This window comes from Mycteria americana, chromosome 20 (genome assembly GCF_035582795.1).
Source record: "Mycteria americana isolate JAX WOST 10 ecotype Jacksonville Zoo and Gardens chromosome 20, USCA_MyAme_1.0, whole genome shotgun sequence".
Lineage (NCBI taxonomy): Eukaryota > Metazoa > Chordata > Aves > Ciconiiformes > Ciconiidae > Mycteria > Mycteria americana.
The window spans coordinates 6,093,072-6,110,858 of record NC_134384.1 but is presented as its reverse complement, the minus strand read 5'-3'; the positions used below and the strand labels follow the sequence as shown (position 1 = coordinate 6,110,858).

The window sequence follows — 17,787 nt, the reverse complement described above, 5'->3', positions numbered from 1 at the left end:
CACTTTAAGTGTGGCGGGGGGGAGGTATCGTGGCCCCAGAGGGAAACTGAGGCAGCAAGAGGGTGGCCCCACAGACTGCTGCCACAGGGTGGTCCCCCCCCCACGGCTTGGCTTTGGGCATGGGGGGGTCCCCAAAGGGCTGGGGGTGCCGGGGGCCGGATCCTGAGGGGCGGGCGGCAGCCCCAGCGCTGGCCCCACGGCTGGCGGGACGCCCTGGCACCCTGCCTGCACCCAGTCACGCGAGCAGGGAGGGGAAAGGGGAGGGTGCTGGGGGGGGCTCGGCCCCTCCGTCCCTGTCCCTGTCCGTGTCCCCGCAGCGCCGGAGCTGGGTGCCACCATGGTGGTCACGCTGGGGTACTGGGACATCCGTGGGGTGAGTGGAGAGGGGGGGGGGGGGGGGTGGCAATGCCTCGCTGGGGGGGGATAGGGGTGGGGGGGCTCCTGGGAGGGTGGGGAGCGCAGAGGGGGTGTTGGTGGGTGCCGAAATGTGGGTGCTGTGTCCCCGCAGCTGGCCCACGCCATCCGCCTGCTGCTGGAGTACACGGAGACCCCCTACCAGGAGAGGCAGTACCGCCCCGGCCCAGGTGAGGGGGGCAAGCGGGGTGTCCCCCCCCCATGTGTGTCCCCCCCCCGCCCCAGCACCCCCGCCACCTCAATTCGTGCTGCGTCAGAATCCAGCCGAAGGAGAAGAAACTCCCCGTTCCGCAGGGCGAAAGCGCAGCCTGTCCTCTTGCCCCCCCATCCTCCTCCTGCCAGGTCTGGGGGGGCACCTCTGCCCCCCCCCCCCCCCGCCCTGGACCTTGGCCCCCGGTCAATGTCCTCCTTTAGCTGCCCAGGGAGGGGGCCCGGGCTGGGGGGGGGACACACACGTGGCTGCTCCTGGGACAGAGTGGGAACCCCCCCACTGCGCACCCCCCCCCCGAATTTGCTGTGGGTGTGATGAGCGGGGCCGGGGGAGCCCCCTCCCCATCTCTCTCCCCCCTCCCCATCTCTCTGCCCCCCCCATCTCTCTGCCCCCCCCAGCCCCTGACTTTGACCCCAGCGACTGGACCAGCGAGAAAGAGAAACTGGGTCTCGACTTCCCCAACGTAGGTGATGGATGAGGAATGGGGGGGGGGGCGTGGGGAGGGGGCTGGGGGGGCACCGGGGCTGACCCCCCCCCCCCCCCGGCATCCCCCCCCCCAGCTACCCTATCTCATCGACGGCCCCACCAAGCTGACGCAGAGCAACGCCATCCTGCGCTACATCGCCCGCAAGCACAACATGGGTGAGTGATGGGGTGGGGGGGGTCCCAGCACCAAGGGGGGGTCCCCGGTGGGGGGGGGGCTGATGTCCCCCCATCCCGCAGGCGGTGAGACGGAGGAGGAGATGCTCCGCGTGGACGTGCTGGAGAACCAGGTCATGGATTTGCGCATGAGCTTCGCCCGGCTGTGCTACAACCCCGACTTCGTGAGTACCCCCATGGCTGGGGGGGGGGGGGGGCACGGGGGGACTGACCCCCCCCCCCCCCCGCGGGGGTCTTGTCCCCAACCCCGCTGGGGACATGGGGACAAGGGGAATCAAGCCACGGCCAGCACGGGGGGTGCGTTGGGGCGCCTGGCTGCAGTCAGGGGGTGATGCCCCCGGGTGCTGGGGGGGCTGGGGGGGCTGGGGGGGGGCAGCCCCCACCCCAACCCTGCCTCCCCCCGGTGCAGGAGAAGCTGAAGCCGGCGTACCTGGAGCAGCTGCCGGGGAAGCTGCGGGAGCTGTCGCGGTTCCTGGGCTCCCGGCCGTGGTTTGCAGGGGAGAAGGTCGGTGGGGGGTGCTGGGGGGTTTGGGGGGAGTCCCGGTGAGGGCTGACCCCCCCCCCCCGTCACCCCCCATACCCCCCCCCGCAGCTCACCTTCGTGGACTTTGTGGCGTACGACGTGCTGGACCAGCACCGCATGTTCGTCCCCGAGTGTCCCGAGCTGCAGGGCAACCTGGGCCGGTTCCTGCAGCGCTTCGAGGTGAGCGGGGCCGCGTGGGGACACCCCGGTGTCACCGGCCCTGTCCCCGACACCCTGGTGTCCCTGTCCCCATCCCCAACACCCCAGTGTCCCTTGTCCCCATCCCTGACACCCTGGTGTCCCCATCCCTATCCCCACCACCCCGGTGTCCCTGGCCCCATGCTGGACACCCCGGTGTCCCCACCCCCATCACCTTGGTGTCCCCATCCCTGTCCCCAACACCCTGGTGCCCCTGTCCCATCACTAACACCCCGGCGTCCCCATCTCCCTCACCATCCCCAACACCCTGATGTCCCTGTCCCCATCCCCAACACCCCAGTGTCCCTTGTCCCCATCCCTGACACCCTGGTGTCCCCATCCCTATCCCCACCACCCCGGTGTCCCTGGCCCCATGCTGGACACCCCGGTGTCCCCGTCCCCATCACCTTGGTGTCCCCATCCCTGTCCCTAACACCCTGGTGCCCCTGTGCCATCACTTAACACCCCGGCGTCCCCATCTCCATCCCCAACACCCTGATGTCCCTGTCCCCATCCCTGACACCCCGGCATCCCTGTCCCCATCCCTAACACCCCAGCGTCCCTGTCCCTGTCCCCATCCCTGACACCCCAGTGTCCCTGTCTCTGTCCCCATTCCTGACACCCTGGTGTCTCCGCCCCCATCCCTAACACTCCGGTGTCCCCATCCCTGACACCCCGGTGTCCCCGTCCCCGTCCCCGTCCCTGTCCCGTCTCCTCCCTGCAGGCACTGGAGAAGATCTCTGCCTACCTGCGGTCGGGGCGCTTCATGAAGACCCCCATTTTCTGGCGCACGGCGCAGTGGTGCAGCACCAAGGAGTGAGCGGGGGTCCCGTCGTCCCCCTGCGCCCCCCGCCTCGCCCCCAGCCCCCTCCCCTGCAGAATAAACCGGGGGGGGGCTCCCCCCTTGTCCGGCTGCCGTGTGGGGTGCACTGAGCCGCCGTGGGACCGCGTGGTGCCGGGAAGGGTGGGGGCCATGGGGACCCCCCCATTTTGTGGGGGCAACTCCTGGGGGGGCTAACAGGAGAGGGGGCTGTCGGACCCTCCTGCGCCCCGGGATGGGGGGAAGCCATTCCCCCATGCCCCCCCTCCAGAATAAGGGGGACCCCCCGTGGAGACTGTGGGGTCCAAGGGGGACCCCATGCCCCCCCCCCCCCAGGGTAATGAGACCGCCATGCAGCTTAGGGGGGTAAAAGGGGGGACCCCCCTGCAGCTTGAGGGGGGGTCACCGTGGGGGGCATGGGTCCCTGTGCAGACTGGTGGACCTGTGCTCCCCAAAACCAGAGGGACCCCCATGCAGTCTGGGGGGCTGCAAAGGAGAACTCCCCCCCCCCCCCCCCGATAAAGGGAACCACATAAAGCTTGGGGGGTGCAAAGGAGACCCCATGGCCCCCCAGGATAAGAGGGACCCCCATGCAGCCTGGGTGGGGTAAGGGGGGTAATCATGCCCCCCCCGGGTAAGGGGGACCCCCCCGCACCCTGGTGGGGTGCAGAGCCCCCAGAATAAGGGGGACTCCCACACACACTGTGGGGCCCAAGGGGGGGCCATGCCCCTCGGGGTAAAGAGGGGGGGCACATGCATCGTGGGTGGGGGTGCAAGAGGGGGTGTCCCGTGCCCCCCAAAATAAGAGGGCTCCCATACAGACTGGGGGGGACCCCCATGCAGCTTGGGGGGGGTCGCAGAGCCCCCAGGCTAAGGAGCACCCCCATGCAAACAGGGGAGCCCCATAAGCCCACCCAAGATGCGGGGGGGGGATACCCCCCTTCTCCAGCCCCACCCTTTAAGACCCCCCCCCGCCTTAAGCCCCGCCCCCGAGGAAGGGGCGGGGCGAGGCCGCCGCGGGCGGTCACGCGGGGGGGGGCGGGGCACAGCGATCGGCGCGCGCGGCCATGGCGGTTTTGGGCTACTGGGACATTCGCGGCGTGAGTGGGCTGGGGGCCGCACCGCCCCCCGCCCGGGGCCCTTCTCCCGGGGCTGCGGCGGCCTGACCCCCCCGTACCCTCCCCATCTGCATGCGGGACCCCTGCGCTCTGGGGGGGCTGCGGGGGTCCCCTTGGCTTGGGGGGGGGGGGGGGCTGTGGGGGTCCCCTGGGCCTTGGGGGGGCTGTGGGGGCTCCCCTGGTCTTGGGGGGGGGCTTGCGGGGGTCCCCTGGGCCTTGGGGAGGGCTATGGGGGTCCCCTGGGCCTTGGGGGGGGGCTGTGGGGGCCCCCCTGGTCTTGGGGGGGCTGTGGGGGCTCCCCTGGTCTTGGGGGGGGTCTGCGGGGGTCCCCTCGGTCTTGCACGGGGGGCTGTGGGCGTCCCCTCATTCTTTGGGGGGGCTGGGGGGGGGGCTGCGGGGGTCTCCTCGGTCTTGGGAGGGGGCTGTGGGGATTCCCCTGGTCTTGAGGGGGGCTTCGGGGGTCCCCCTGGTCTTGCATGAGGGGGGCTGCAGGAGTCCCCCTGCACTTGGGGCGGGGGCATTGCTTTTGGGGGCACCCAGTGGTTGTGGGGTCCCCCGTGCCTGTGGGGGCGGGGGAGGTGGCTCGTGTTCCTCCGTGCCTCAGTTTCCCCATGGCGGGGTGGGGGGCATTTTGGGGGGGTCTCAGTGGTCTCTAACCCCCCCCCCAGCTCGCCCACGCCATCCGCCTGCTCCTGGAGTACACCGAGACGCCCTACGAGGACAAGCTCTACAGCTGCGGGGAAGGTGAGGGGGGGAGCCGGGGGGATTCCCACACCACCCTGAAGCTCTCTGGCTTTTGGGGGGGACACGGTGTCACCCAACACCCCCACCCCTGCTTCCTTCCAGCTCCTGACTATGACAAGAGCCAATGGATCAACGAGAAGGAGAAGCTGGGGCTGGACTTCCCCAACGTAGGTGGTCTCGAGCTGGGCGGTGGTTATGGGGTGGGTGCCCTGGTGTCCCCATGCCCTGGTGTCCCCATGCCTTGATGTCCCCTCCAGCTCCCTTACTTCATTGACGGCACCACCAAGCTGACGCAGAGCAACGCCATCATGCGCTACATCGCCCGCAAGCACAAGATGTGTGAGTGCTGGGGTGGGCTGGGGCTTGGCCTTGGGGTAGGGTTGGGCTTGGGGTAGGGTTGGGCTTGGGGTGGGGTTGGGCTTGGGGTAGGGTTGGGTTTGGGGTAGGGTTGGGCTTGGGGTAGGGTTGGGCTTGGGGTAGGGTTAAGCTCGGAGTTGGGTTGGGCTTGGGCTCGGAGTTGGGCTCGGAGTTGGTTTGGGGTTGGAGTTGGTCTTGGAGTTGGGCCTGGGTTTGGGCCTGGGTTTGGGCTTGAGGTTGGGCTTGGGTTGGGGACCCCACCCTGTTGCTGATGTCCCCCCATCCTGCAGGCGGTGAGACGGAGGAGGAGATCCTCCGCGTGGACATGCTGGAGAACCAGATCATGGATTTCCGCATGAGCCTGGTGATGGTCTGCTACAACCCCGACTTCGTGAGTGTCCCTGTGCCGTGGGGTTGGGTGACCATACCCGTGCCGGGGTCCTCCTTGGTCATGCCTTGGCTTGCATCAGCATCGGGGACCCCACGTAGGGAAGGTGCTGTCCCCTGGGTGGGGGGACCAGGATGCCCAGCCTCACCCTTCCCCCCCTTCCACCTGCAGGAGAAGCTCAAGCCGGGCTACCTGGAGCAGCTCCCGGGGAAGCTGAAGCTCTTCTCCAACTTCTTGGGGGACAGAAAGTGGTTTGCAGGGGAGAAGGTACAACCGGGACCCTGGGGAGGGACTGTGGGGGCTGGGGAGGGGCTTTGTCCCCCCGCTTGTCCTCACTGTGTCCCCCGTCCCCCCCCCAGCTCACCTTCGTGGACTTCCTCATGTTCGACGTGCTGGAGCAGAACCGCATCTTTGAGCCCAAGTGCCTGGAGCCCTTCAAGAACCTCAGGGACTTCATGGACCGCTTTGGGGTGAGCTGGGCCACCCCGGGGAAGGACCCCAGCCCTCGAGGGCACCCAGGGGTGGGGGGTGCCCCGGTGGGACGGGTCCCCGACGCTCCCCTTGCCCCCGCAGGCCCTGGAGAAGGTGGCTGCCTACATGAAGTCCAGCCGCTTCCTGAAGATGCCCATCAACAACAAGATGGCCAAGTGGGGCAACAAGAAGGAGTAGGAGCCCAGCGTGGGACGAGGGGAGCTGGGGGGGGTCCTGACCTGACCCCCCAGCACCCTCCATCGTGGGGTGGGGTGGGTACCGCTGGCGTGAAGCCCCCCAACACAATAAAGTGCTTTACATGTGGCACCCTGAGCCCCCCCCCCCCCCCGAGTGCTGCGGCGTAGGGGGGGGATGGCTGGGGGTGCGCTGGGCTTGCCCCCCCGAAACGTGGGGGGCTGGTGGGTGTGGGGAGAGGGGGAGCATCCCTGCCCCAACGGGCATTGCCACTGCCCCGGCCCCCCCCTTGGCTTGGCTGGCGTTTGGGGGGGCACAAGCTCAGCCCTGTGCTGTCCCCGGGCCCCCCCCTCGCTCCCCTGGGCCCCCTCCCTTCTCGTTAGCGCATTCCTGCCCGCTAATGAGGCAGCGCTGACAAAGGGGTGGGGGGGGGGGGCTTGGTGCCCTGCCACCCCCCTGCGGTGCGGCGCAGAGCCGGGTGGGCTGGGGACAGCCCTGTCCCCTGGGCCCCGCCCTGCCATCACCCCCTGGGCACGGGGGGGCTGCCCGGGATGTCACCCAGAGGTGTCCCTTGGGTGCTGCTGGGCAGGTCCCCGCTGGGGGGTGGCACCGCCGTGTCTCCCTCCCTGCCTTGTCCCTGTCCCCCTCCCTGCCCCACCGGGGTGGCCCATGGGTGACATGGGGACCGGCGTGTCCCCGTCCCCCCCCCCCCCCGCAGACATCTCTGCTGTCACTCTCTTTATTTCCCACAGCAGTCACTTTACATTTTGAGGGGTGCACACACGTTTCACGGTGCCTGCCCCCCCCGGGGGGGCTGCCTGCTCCCCCTGCTTCCCTTCGTGGGGTCTGGCAGTGCATCGCCCCAGGGGGGGGTCCCCAAGAGTCCTGCGGTGTGGCAGGGGGGGTCCCAGCAGCCTTGTGTCACCGGTGGCTTTGGGGGGGCTGTGTCCCCTAACCCCCAAGGAGCGGCTCTCCATCCTGGGGGGCCAGGCGGGATGGGGGGTGTGGGGTCCTGTCCCCCCGAGCTCCCCCCCCCGGTCCCGCAGTGCCCAGGGTGCTCCATCCTGGGGGGTGGATGGTGGTGACAGCGGGGGACACGGTGCCAGCGTGGCCTGGGTGGCTCAGTCCCTGGGGCCTATCTGCAGAGAAGGGGAAGGGAGAAGTGTTGGGGGGGTGGTGGGGGAGCCCTGGGGTGGGGAGGGGGCGTGAGGCCGGGGGGGGTCCCTCACCCCCAGGGACGTCCTGACGGAGGAGAGCTTGAAGAGGACTCGCCGCCACTCCTCGGGACAGACAGCTTGCAGCTCGGTCTGGCTCATCTGCAGCAGCTGGTGCCCCGTCAGCACCCCCAGGCACCGCACCGTGCTGCGGACAGACGGACGGACAGACGGGCGGTAAGGGGTGAGCGGGGCTTGTGCCCCCCCAAACGGAGCCACACAGCTTGGGGGGCTCGAGGGTCCACCTACATCCGCGAGAAGCCCTTGTCCTTCAGCCAGGCTGTCACCTCCGCCGGCGAGGAGTCGGGGTGCAGTTTGGGGGGGCTGTCCTGGAGTGGGGGACAAGGGGAGGGGACAGCGGGGTGGCCCCCTGTCACCCCCCTCCTGGCGGTGGGGATGTGGGGAGGGGAGGGGAGAGGGGACACCCACCTGGCCGGCGCTGTGCCCCCCGCTGTGCCCCTGCCCCAGGGGCTCCAGGATGTTGCTGGGGATGAAGCCCTTCTCCCCCCGGCCGTCCTGCACCAGCCACCACTTCTTCTGCTGGTCCAGGACCTAGGGTGTGTGGTGACAAGGAGGTGCAGTCACCCCCTTCCAGCACCCCCAGCAGGCAGGGTGGGGGTCCCCACTCCATCCTCCCTAGGGAGGGGACACCCCCCGATTTCTACCTGCAGCGTGTCCCCCATCCTGACGCTCAGCTCCTGCGGGTTCCTGCCCTGAAACTCGTACAGGGCTCGCACCAGCCTCTGGGCAGGGAAGGGGGCCCTGGAGATTGGGGGGGGACGGGGACATGAGCACCCAGCCGGGGGCCGAATCCTGCCCCAGCCCTCCGCATCCGTGGGGCAGCGGGAGCACTTACCCTTGGCTGGGGTTGTCCCTCCGGCCGGTGGCCGGCGACTGTGTCGGGAGCGGAGAGAGGGGCGGGTGTTGAGAGCGAGTTGGGGAAACTGAGGCAGGCGGCGGCACGTCCTGGCCCTCCCTGTGCTGTACCTGCTCCACGGGAGGGGGCAGCCACCCGTCCGAGAAGACGGGGATGTAGCCGGGCACCAGCTCGCTGTTGGGGTACTCTGCCCTGCAACGGGCAGGGAGAAAGCCAAGGTGGGTGGTGTGACCCCCCCCCCCCCCCCCCCGCCTCAGCCCGGACCCCCTCCTTGGTGCTGGGGGGGCTGGGCCCCACCTGGTCTTGTTCCAGGCGATGCCAAGGGCCTTCCAGGTGCTGTAGTCATGGTGGTGCAGGGTCTCCTCCAGCAGCTCCACCGCCTCGGGCACCAGCAGCGGTGCCTCCACCGCCGGGGCCGGGCTGGGTTTGGGGCCGTGGTCCAGGACCTGCTCCGGGCGGGCAGTGATGGAGCGGCACCCCCGTACCTGCCCCCCAGGAATTTGGGGGGGGCGGGGGGGGGGGGGGAGTGAGGGCCACTCCTCACCCTGCTCACCCCTGGGTGGGGGGTTGGGACCCGCTTTTGGGGGCACTCACGAAGGAGAGGGCCGTGAAGATGAGACGCAGCAGCTCGGAGGGGTCTGGCTCCCGCACGTGCCGGTGGGTCCTTCCCTGCGTGGAGGGGGGAAAGGGTGTCCCCACGCAGCCCCCCCCGTCCCCACGCAGCCCTCCCGTCCCCACGCAGCCCCCCCCCGTCCCCACGCAGCCCCTCCCGTCCCCACGCAGCCCCCCCCCGTCCCCACGCAGCCCCCTCCCATCCCCACGCAGCCCCCCCCGTCCCCACGCAGCCCCCCCGTCCCCACGCAGCCCTCCCATCCCCACGCAGCCCCCCCCGTCCCCACGCAGCCCCCCCGTCCCCACGCAGCCCTCCCATCCTCACGCAGCCCCCCCCGTCCCCACGCAGCCCTCCCATCCTCACGCAGCCCCCCCGTCCCCACACAGCCCCCCCCCGTCCCCACGCAGCCCCCCCCGGCCCCACGCAGCCCTCCCATCCCCAGGCAGCCCCCCCGGCCCCACGCAGCCCTCCCATCCCCACGCAGCCCCCCGGCCCCACGCAGCCCCCCTGTCCCCGCGCAGCCCCCACGCAGCCCCCCCGGCCCCACGCAGCCCAGCAGCGGGGCGGGCAGGGACGTGCCAGGGATGCCCACGAGCCACGGGGTCACATCCAGCCCAACGGGACCCACCATGAGGTTGAGGGCGTATTTCACCTTCTGGAAAAAGTCCACGTAGTCATCCCTGGAGGGCAGAGCTGGAGGGGCAGAGAGGGGGGGCTGGCACCGGGATGGCCCCCCCGGCCCCCCGCCAGTCCCCCGGGGCACAGCCCTCCCCCATCACCTTTGTTCTTCATCTTCTTCCTCTTCTTCAGGTCGGTGGTGCTGACCATGCCCAGGGCCGTCTTCAGCCGGACCACGAAGAGGTCCAAGTCCCTCAGCACGTGGTTGAGGACCTCCTGCAGGAGCAGGATGGGACCCGGTGGGTGCCGGCGGGGAGGGCTGGGGTGTCCCCGTTTGAGGTGGGGTGGACGTGGGATGGGACTTACAACATCTCGGTCCACGCTGGACGTGACCTGACCCGGGGGGTTGGTCCATGGCATCTGCTGGGTGCCTGGCAAGCCTGGTGACAGCGGAGGGTCCCAGCTCTGCTCCCCATGACCCCACTCCCACCCACTGCTCCTGGGGAAACTGAGGCATGCTGCAAACCCCACCCGAGACTCACTGTAGTCCGAGGAGGGCGGCCCACGCCGGGGGGGGGCGTGGAAGTCGGGCTCGGGGATCTCTGCCCACCGCTCCGGGGCTGTGTAGGGACCCTGCGCGTACGGGGGGGCCGGGCTCGGCGGCACGTCCAGGCTGCTCCTGGGCAAGGAGGGACGGGGAGGGGGGAGCTGAGGGGGGGCTGAGCCTGGGGATGGGGATGGGGGGTGGGGCGGGGGGGTCTGTGTCCGTGGGTATGGGTAGGAGGGGGGCCTGAGCCCAAGGATGGGGTATGGGGGTCTGTGCCCGTGGGTATGGGGGGGGGGGGGGCTGAGCCCAAGGATGGGGTATGGGGGTCTGTGCCCGTGGGTATGGGGGGGGGGGAGGTAGAAGGGGGGGCTGAGCCTGGGGATGGGGATGGGGTATGGGGCGGGGGGGTCTGTGTCCATGGGTATGGGTAGGAAGGGGGCCTGAGCCCAAGGATGGGGTATGGGGGTCTGTGCCCGTGGGTATGGGGGGGGAGGGGGGAGGTAGAAGGGGGGGCTGAGCCTGGGGATGGGGTATGGGGGGGACACAGACTGTGCCCATGGGGGTGAGGGGAGACTGAGCCCAGGGAGGGGGTATGGGGGTGTGGGGGGGGTCTGTGTCCATGGGGATGGGGTAGGAGGGGGGCTGAGCCAGGAGCTGGGGTACTGAGGCAAAAGAAGGGGTCCACCCCCCGGGAGGGTGAGGGGGGGTCCCTGCCAAGAGGCAGGAGGGGAGCAGGCAGAAGGGGGTCTGCGCCCACAGGGAGGGAATCTATGGGGGACGTGGGGGCAGCGTGGGCTTATCCCCCACCCACAGGGAGACCGCCCCCACACACCCCCCACAACCTGGGGGGGGGGGCTGACTTGGGGGACCAGGCCTGGGCTGTCCCCAGGGAGGGGGCGAAGAACCACGTACCCCCTTACCTGTGCCCATACTGACTCCTCTGCTCCTCCTTCCACTGCTTCACCAGCTTCTGCAGGCTGCTCTTCAGCGTCTCTGCCTGGCACGGACCCACCACCATCAACCCCTCCATCCCGGGGTGCTGCCCCCCCTCTCCCCCCCCCTTGCCCACCCTCAGGGCTCACCCCCAGATGGTCGCACTGGAAGAGCAGGACGCTGGTCCCGGGGGGACTCTGCTCCTGCACGCTGATGGCCAACACCGAGTCGTAGCCGCAGACGCCCAGCGCGGCCGAGCACCCCTGCACGCTGCCCAGCGGGTAAGCCTCCAGCTCCTCCTGGCCGGGGGGGAAATGGGGTGCTGAGCCCCCCCAGAATGGCTAGGAGGGTTAAAGGGCTAAGGGGATGCAAGGGTTATAGGGGTGCCAGGGCGTGGGGGGCTTGTCGGGTGGTGAGGGTGTCAGGGTTAATGGGGGTGGTGGGGCTATGGGGTGGCATAGCCAGGGGAATGCCAGGCTTTTGGGGGTGCTGAGTCTGGGGGGGTGTCATGGGGTAGGGTTGTGGGTGCAAGGGTTGGGGGGTGGCAAGGTTATAGCAGGGTGCCAGGTTACAGGGGTGCAAGGGTCGGGGGGTAGCAGAGTTGTAGGGGTGCCAGGTTATAGGGGTGCAAGGGTTGGGGGGTAGCAGAGTTGTAGGGGTGCCAGGTTATAGGGGTGCAAGGGTGTGGGAGGGTACCAGGGTTATGGGGGTGCCATAGCTGGGGGAATACCGGATTTGTGGGGGTTTTGGGTCCAGGGCGGGTGTCGTGGCCAAGGTGGGTGCTAGGGCTAGGGGTGCAGGGTGTGTGCCAGGGCCTGGGGGTGTTGAAAGGCTGACGTGCGTGCTGGGGTGAAGGGGGGTACCAGGACTAATGGGGTGCCACGGCTGGAGCGGGTGTTGGGGCCAAGGGGGGCGCAAGGGCCATTGGGGGGGGATGCCAGGGTTATGGGGGTGCCAGAGCTGCAGGGGGTGCCACAGCTGGGGCAACACCAAATTTATGGGGGTGCTGGGTCCAGAGTGGAGGCCATGGGCACGCTGGGTGCCATGGCCGGGGGTACCAGGCTTCGGGGGGTGCGCTGGCCAGGGGGTACCTTGCTCTCCACATCCCTCAGCACCAATTCCTGGTCCTTGACTTGCAGGATGAGGTCCTGCCCCCAGACCCGTCCCTGAGCCTCCAGCACCTTCAGGTGCGCCAGGCAGTCATCGATGCTGCGCATGTCCCTCTCCAGGCGCACCGTGAGCAGGTGCTGGGGGGGGACACGGCACCGGGTGTCACCGGGTGCCCTGTCGCCACTCCACGCTCTGCAAACCGGGGGCACCCTGGCAAATTTGGGGGTCTCGTACCTCAACGTGGTGCTGGAAATTGCTTTGGGGCTTGAGCAGGGTCTGGCCGTAGTCCTTGCGCTGGTCTGCAGGGGCACGCAGGGTCAGGGGACGGGGACAGGTTGGGGACGGGGAGCAGGGGGGTTTTGGGGTGCAGCCCTCACTCACTGTAGATGCTTTTCCCGCTGGGGCGGGCGAAGCTGTTGGACCGTTGGAGCAGGGAGCTGTCGTTGTATTCGCTCCTGGATGGACAGACGGATGGACCTTTGTGCCCTGCAGCACGGTCCCCTCTCCCCACCCAGCCCTCGGGGGTCCCCAAGGCGGGGACACCCCCACCCTGCAGGGTACTCACCGGGACGGGGGGTTGCCCCAGTGGCCGAAGGGCTCTCCCATCTTGCCGGGGGCAGCGAGGGCGGCTCGATCCTGCTATGGGGTCCTGGGCTGGGCATGGTCCCCACATCACCCCCCGCGTGTCCCCAACCACCTGAGGCCCCTCCCATGCCCCCCCCCCCCCCCCCCAGGGTGGTGGCATCGCCCTGGTCCCCACCAGGACCCCCCTGCCCACCCACCCTCAGCCATCCTGCCCCATCCCAGCTTCGCGGGGTTCACCCGGAGGCCAGAGCCAACCCCCCCATGCCATTAGATGGGGTCCCTGTCCCGGGGGACACCCAGGGTGCCCCCGCTCACCCCGATCCCCGTGCCGCTGGCTCGGCCGCCCAGGCTGGAAGTGCGCAGCGGAGGGTGGCGCGGGCGGGGGCAAGGGCTTGACGTCGGCACCGCACCCGCCTGCTCTTTGCCCGATGGCGTCTGCTTCAAGGCGAGGACAGGGGACAGGGAAGGGGGGGGACAACCACCTGCCACAGCTGCCGCCACCACCACCCCGCTCACCCTGGGCCGCCCACCCTGCGGCAGGGCTTGCTCGCCTCGGGGGCACCCAGGTGGGACTGCAGCCCTGAGCGGGCAGGGTGCCCCCCACCCCAAGGCCGGCCTGGTTCTTCCCCCCCCTCCGGGGCTGAGCCTTGATGACGTCCCGCACGGCAGCACCCAACCCTCTCTCCCACAGACCTTTGTGCCCGTGCCCGGCGGGTAACCCCGGGCTCGCCCCGAAACTTGGTTGCCGCTGGGAAAACCCTTCCAGGGTGGTTTGTGCCGAGGAAGGGGCCGGATCCGGCGTGCGGGTCCGTGACTTGGGTTAAGGCTGGTGGCAGCAGGGTCACTGTCCCCAGCGCCGTGGGGTCACCCCTGCCTCCTGCCCCTGGGCGTCCAGCCCTGCAGGGTCCCCTTTGCAGGACCTGTCCCTCGGCACCCCCAGGAACATCAAGGAGAGCTCTGGCCCCAGTCTGTGCCCCCCGGCCGGGGGACAATGGGTGGCCACGGTGTGGTTGCTGCTGGCCGGGGGTCGTGTCCGTGGGACCGGGGTGACCCGCTGGCCCTCCTTCCCCCGGCACAGCGAGGTGGGGTTTGGGTTCATTTTGAGCCTTTTGGCTTCTCTGGGCTGGTCCTGGTGCAGCTTGCAGGGGGCGATGGGTTGGCTGGGCTGTGGCCACTGTGTCCCCAAGGGTCCCATCTGTGCCCCCAGCCCCGCAGGCTGTCACATCCCGGCTGACCCTCTCTCTCCCTTTTCTTACCGGGTTTTTGGGCCAAACTGGTCCCACTGCGGAGGGACCCCGGCATCCTGCACCCCAGGGCATCGCCCGGAGCAGGCGGTGACGCCCCTTTGGGGTGTTCGGGGACCGTCGGTGGACAGGTACGAGCAGGGCCGGGGGGGGGGGGGGGCTGGGAATGGCCCCAGGGAGCGGGGAGGGGGTGTAAGGGTTGGGGTCGTGCCTCAGTTTCCCCATTTCAGGGAGGGGCGGGTGCAGTCCCACCTCCGGCCACCAGGGGGCAGTACGTCCCCACGTCACCCGGTCCCCAGATGTGCGACACCCCCCCCCCCGATGTGTGGCCCCCCCCCCGATGTGTGACCCCCCCCGATGTGTGACCCCCCCATACGTCCCACATGTGCAGGGTCCCAGATGTGCCCGGTGCCACCCCAGGTCCCGCTGGCACAGCCGACCCCACTGGAGTCCCTGGCGCTGGGGACATCTGGGTGACACTTCTCGGGGGGGGAGGGGGGGCGATCCTGTGGCCTCACGCTCCCCGTGGGAGGTTTGGGGTTACAGCCCCCCAATAGCTCAGCCCCCCCCAGTAGATATACTGCTGTGGAAGGGAACTGGGGGGGTCCCCTGACATGGTCCCCCTGTCCCTTCCTCCTTAGGGACCTGGCACCCTGCCTGGTGGAGGGGGGGGCATGGGGAGGGGTTTGGGGAGCAAAGGGGGGGGTCTCTTGGGATATGGGCCAAAATGCCCCCCCCCCCTCCCCCCCGAGGGCCCTGTCCTGCCCCGGAGGGGATTTAAATGGCATTTGGGATCCATTTAGGGTCGTGGGTGCTGGCTGGCTGGAGGGTGCTTGTCCCTGTGCTGCTCCCCACTTCCCCTAGTGCCACCGCCAGCCAGCGCTGGGCCACGTTGGGGTGCAGTGCCACCACAGCACCCCTCCCCAGCCCCCCGCGGGGAGCCAGTGCCCCCAGCCCCCTTACTGGGAGCCCTGGGGAGCGGGTAACTGGGGTGCCACAGCATGCCCAGCTCTGCTGGCTCCCCGCGCCGCCCAGGGTGCCTGGGTCCTTCCTGGTGACACTCCCCAGCACCGGGGTGGCCTTGAAGGTGTGACGAGCTGCGGGGAGGAAGCAAAGTCCCTGCGACGGGGACAAAAAAACCAAACCCCGTCAGGCACTTGTTAACCGGGGACGCCGGCGGCACCGGCTCAACCCCAAATTTTGCACCCTGGGGTGTCCCCGGCCACCCCAAGCTCCCCCCGCACCCAAGCCATGTCCTAAGGGCTGAACCAAGGCACCCCGATACCGCCCGCCCCGGCGCTGCCGCCAGCTCGGCCGTGCCTCAGTTTCCCCAGCCGCATCCCGCCGCCTCTCGGGCTTGGCTGCGGCGCGGGGGCTACGTCAGCCTGGAGGAATCCGGCTCCTTCCCCGCCTCTTTATGGCACCCGTGGGTGTGGGGTGCGCTTGATCCCCCCCTGGCAGCACCCACGGCATGGGGAGGCCTGTGGCCCATCCATGTCCACCCCTCTGCAGGGACAGGGTGCTCGCCCCGCCCCTTCCCAGCTCCTCCCAGTCACCCCACTGGGTAAGCTGGGAATGGCGCTGGCTGCAGAAATGTTATTACAAACCCATTTTTATTTTTTTTCCCCTTGATTCCCGGCCAGAGGCGACACCTCCCTGCGCAGCTCCGGCCCTGCCGAGCCCCCTCACCCTTCCCCAGGCTCGGGAAGTCCCCAGGGGCCACCAACCCCCTTGGGAAGAGCCGGGAAGGGGCTCGGAGGCTTCTCCCACCCCTCCAGCCCGGGGTGACGCCGAAGCCTTTTGCCATTTCAGGTTTAGGAACCCCCGGCGTCAAAATGTGCTAAATCAGTGAGTTGACCCCAAAACGCAGCTGTTCTGGGGAGGAAAATGGCCTCATCCTGCACCCCCTTTTCTGCCCTGTGAAGCTGCTGGGCGAGGGGACACCCACACCCGCCAAGGGGACAGCCCCGGGCGCGCAGCCCGATGCCCCGCACCGGCCATCAGCCACCCACCCCGTCCCCGCTGGGGACGCAGGATCAGGCCCTGCCCCAGGGGCAACACGGGGTTGGTGCAGATTTGGGGGTACCCAGGCGCAGGGGGACTGCGGGGCCTCCAGTTCCTGGAATTACCGGTGACACATCGCTCCCGGCCAGGTGCCACCGGGGTTGCAGTGCCGGAAAGCAGCTGTGGCTCTGGCTGCTGGGTGCCAGCCAGCGGCGCAAACCACCGGCCAGCCTGGATCCGTCCCCACGTCACCAAGGCGAAGCGCGGGGCGGACGCGGTGTACCCAGACCTGCCACCTAATTGCTGGGGACCGGCGGCTCCCCCGTCATTCTGGGGACACGTGGGGATGGTTTAACCCCTCGGGGGCTGGGAAACTGTGGCAGATCATTCTCCTCGGGCTGGAGGAATGGCACGGCACGGCACGGCACGGCACGGCATGGCACGGCATGGCACGGCCCCCCGGGGTCAGGATGTCCCTCTCGGCGATGCCCAAATCCACAAGTCCTTCTGCCCTCTGTGGATCTCTTTGGCGGTGACGGTGACAAGCCGATGTCCCAACCGTCACGGCAGCCAGGCTCAGATGCTGTTTTGGGGTGACTCGGGGGAACAGATGGAGACCTGTCACCCTGCATCCCGCTCGCTGGGTCCCCGTCCACGGTCACCCCGCTGCCTTGTCCCTGCCCGTGGTTTTAGACCCGTCTCCACGGAACGAGTGGGGCCGGAGCCGGAGCGGGGGAGTCCCAGGTGGGTGCTCGGCCGCGGCGGTGCCTGGGGGATGCCCCTGCCGGCACTGGACTGGGGTCGCATCCTGCCAAGGGGCTTAGCACTCGCCTGGCACGGCCACCGCAGGAGGGCATCACGGAGCTGGTGCCATGCCGAGAGCCACCGCGGGGTCCCTGTCACCCTGCTGGGTCTCTTTGCCGTGGGGGGCTGCGTCTCGCCCTCCGCCATCCCCGGAGGTCCCAGCTCGGTGCGGCCACCAAACCCTTCGCCTCCCCAGGAATATCCCGGGGGTCACCCAAAGGGAGAGGCCCCTTGGGGTCCCAGCCCCAAGCCCCGTGCCCCGAGCTCCGCGGCTGTGGAGTGTCCTGGCCCTCGGTGCTCTGGGTTATCCCAGTTTTGCCAGCGTGCCGCTGAATCCCATCTCTTCAGGAGGAGATCTCCTGGGCTTTTCTAGCCCGTCGGCTTTCCAAAATCCCTCCAGCAACATCCTTGAAGGCTTTTCAGAAGCAGCACCCCAGAAGCAGCACCATCCTTCTCTGCTTTTTAACCTGCTGCTGGTTTTTTTTTCCCCCCTCTCTCACTTCTGGAGGATGATGAAGATGCTGGTGAGCGGGTGATGCACCGGGGGTTACGAGGGCGGCAGGCACCCGTGCCCGGTTCAGCCGGGCATGCCCATGGCTGGTGGCTCCTGGCTGGGCTGCAGGGACCTGGCTGGAGACCGGTGACCTTTGTACCTTGAGTTTTTTTGCTTTGAAGAGGCTGAAATGGAAAAGAGCAGCAAGGGAGCTACACGTGCTGCAGAGCATCGGGGATGCAAGCATCACTTGGGTCCCTCCAAATCCTGAGCCATCATCCCAGCCCACGGACAGGGCAGGAGCCCCGTGGACGCACATATGGCCACATGAAAAGCTTTTTTACCCCCAGAGAAGCAGCCGGCCCCATGGCTTTGGCCACAAAGCTGCAAAAAGCGTCTTGCTTTTGGGGTGAAGAGGGAAAACCGGCATTCCTGGGGCCACCTCTGTATGCATGGGACCCGTCCTGCTTCACTCCCCACCACGTCTCATCCTGGCAGCACAGCCCGGCCACGGCCTGGGGATTTCCAGAGGTGGTGGTGGCCAAAAGGGCATTGGCAACACACGGGTTTAATTAGAGGTGACGAGGGCACACAAACGAGCAGGTTACAGCCTGTTCGGTGGTGGCCGAGTTGCTGCAAATCCCTG

At 68.8% G+C, this 17,787-nt stretch overlaps 3 protein-coding genes across 3 annotated transcripts; 2 read left to right on the top strand and 1 right to left on the bottom strand.

The window, feature by feature from the left end:
• The first annotated feature begins 104 nt into the window (after positions 1 to 104).
• Positions 105 to 2,876, top strand: LOC142419056 (glutathione S-transferase 2). The gene is made up of 8 exons (XM_075521658.1): positions 105 to 373; positions 509 to 584; positions 1,024 to 1,088; positions 1,186 to 1,267; positions 1,349 to 1,449; positions 1,695 to 1,790; positions 1,878 to 1,988; positions 2,731 to 2,876. Exons 1-8 carry the CDS (start codon positions 338 to 340, stop codon positions 2,824 to 2,826), a joined length of 663 nt encoding a protein of 220 aa, XP_075377773.1. The 5' UTR covers positions 105 to 337; the 3' UTR covers positions 2,827 to 2,876.
• A 962-nt stretch (positions 2,877 to 3,838) lies between these two features.
• Positions 3,839 to 6,237, top strand: LOC142419151 (glutathione S-transferase Mu 1-like). The gene is made up of 8 exons (XM_075521806.1): positions 3,839 to 3,926; positions 4,613 to 4,688; positions 4,791 to 4,855; positions 4,946 to 5,027; positions 5,336 to 5,436; positions 5,605 to 5,700; positions 5,793 to 5,903; positions 6,007 to 6,237. The coding sequence occupies exons 1-8, from the start codon at positions 3,894 to 3,896 to the stop codon at positions 6,100 to 6,102; spliced, it is 660 nt and encodes a 219-aa protein (XP_075377921.1). The 5' UTR covers positions 3,839 to 3,893; the 3' UTR covers positions 6,103 to 6,237.
• A 983-nt stretch (positions 6,238 to 7,220) lies between these two features.
• EPS8L3 (EPS8 signaling adaptor L3) lies at positions 7,221 to 12,617 on the bottom strand. The gene is made up of 17 exons (XM_075521702.1): positions 12,577 to 12,617; positions 12,393 to 12,466; positions 12,246 to 12,310; positions 11,993 to 12,148; positions 11,051 to 11,200; positions 10,889 to 10,965; positions 9,788 to 10,100; positions 9,583 to 9,697; positions 9,432 to 9,496; positions 8,785 to 8,859; positions 8,488 to 8,636; positions 8,170 to 8,382; positions 7,979 to 8,075; positions 7,737 to 7,865; positions 7,563 to 7,642; positions 7,329 to 7,461; positions 7,221 to 7,238 (listed from the first exon to the last, which is right to left on the bottom strand). Exons 1-17 carry the CDS (start codon positions 12,615 to 12,617, stop codon positions 7,221 to 7,223), a joined length of 1,950 nt encoding a protein of 649 aa, XP_075377817.1.
• Between the last annotated feature and the right edge of the window lie 5,170 nt (positions 12,618 to 17,787).

Excerpts from the sequence above, each read along its gene's own strand:
- LOC142419056 (XM_075521658.1), top strand. The coding sequence starts at position 338 with ATGGTGGTCACGCTGGGGTACTGGGACATCCGTGGG. Across the intron at positions 374-508 it reads GGTACTGGGACATCCGTGGG|CTGGCCCACGCCATCCGCCT; the intron begins GTGAGTGGAGAG and ends GTGTCCCCGCAG. Across the intron at positions 1,791-1,877 it reads CGTGGTTTGCAGGGGAGAAG|CTCACCTTCGTGGACTTTGT; the intron begins GTCGGTGGGGGG and ends CCCCCCCCGCAG.
- EPS8L3 (XM_075521702.1), bottom strand. The coding sequence starts at position 12,617 with ATGGGAGAGCCCTTCGGCCACTGGGGCAACCCCCCGTCCCG. Across the intron at positions 9,698-9,787 it reads CCAGCGTGGACCGAGATGTT|GAGGTCCTCAACCACGTGCT; the intron begins GTAAGTCCCATC and ends CTGCTCCTGCAG. Across the intron at positions 7,866-7,978 it reads GGATGGGGGACACGCTGCAG|GTCCTGGACCAGCAGAAGAA; the intron begins GTAGAAATCGGG and ends CACACACCCTAG.
- LOC142419151 (XM_075521806.1), top strand. The coding sequence starts at position 3,894 with ATGGCGGTTTTGGGCTACTGGGACATTCGCGGC. Across the intron at positions 5,028-5,335 it reads CGCCCGCAAGCACAAGATGT|GCGGTGAGACGGAGGAGGAG; the intron begins GTGAGTGCTGGG and ends CCCATCCTGCAG. Across the intron at positions 5,701-5,792 it reads AGTGGTTTGCAGGGGAGAAG|CTCACCTTCGTGGACTTCCT; the intron begins GTACAACCGGGA and ends TCCCCCCCCCAG.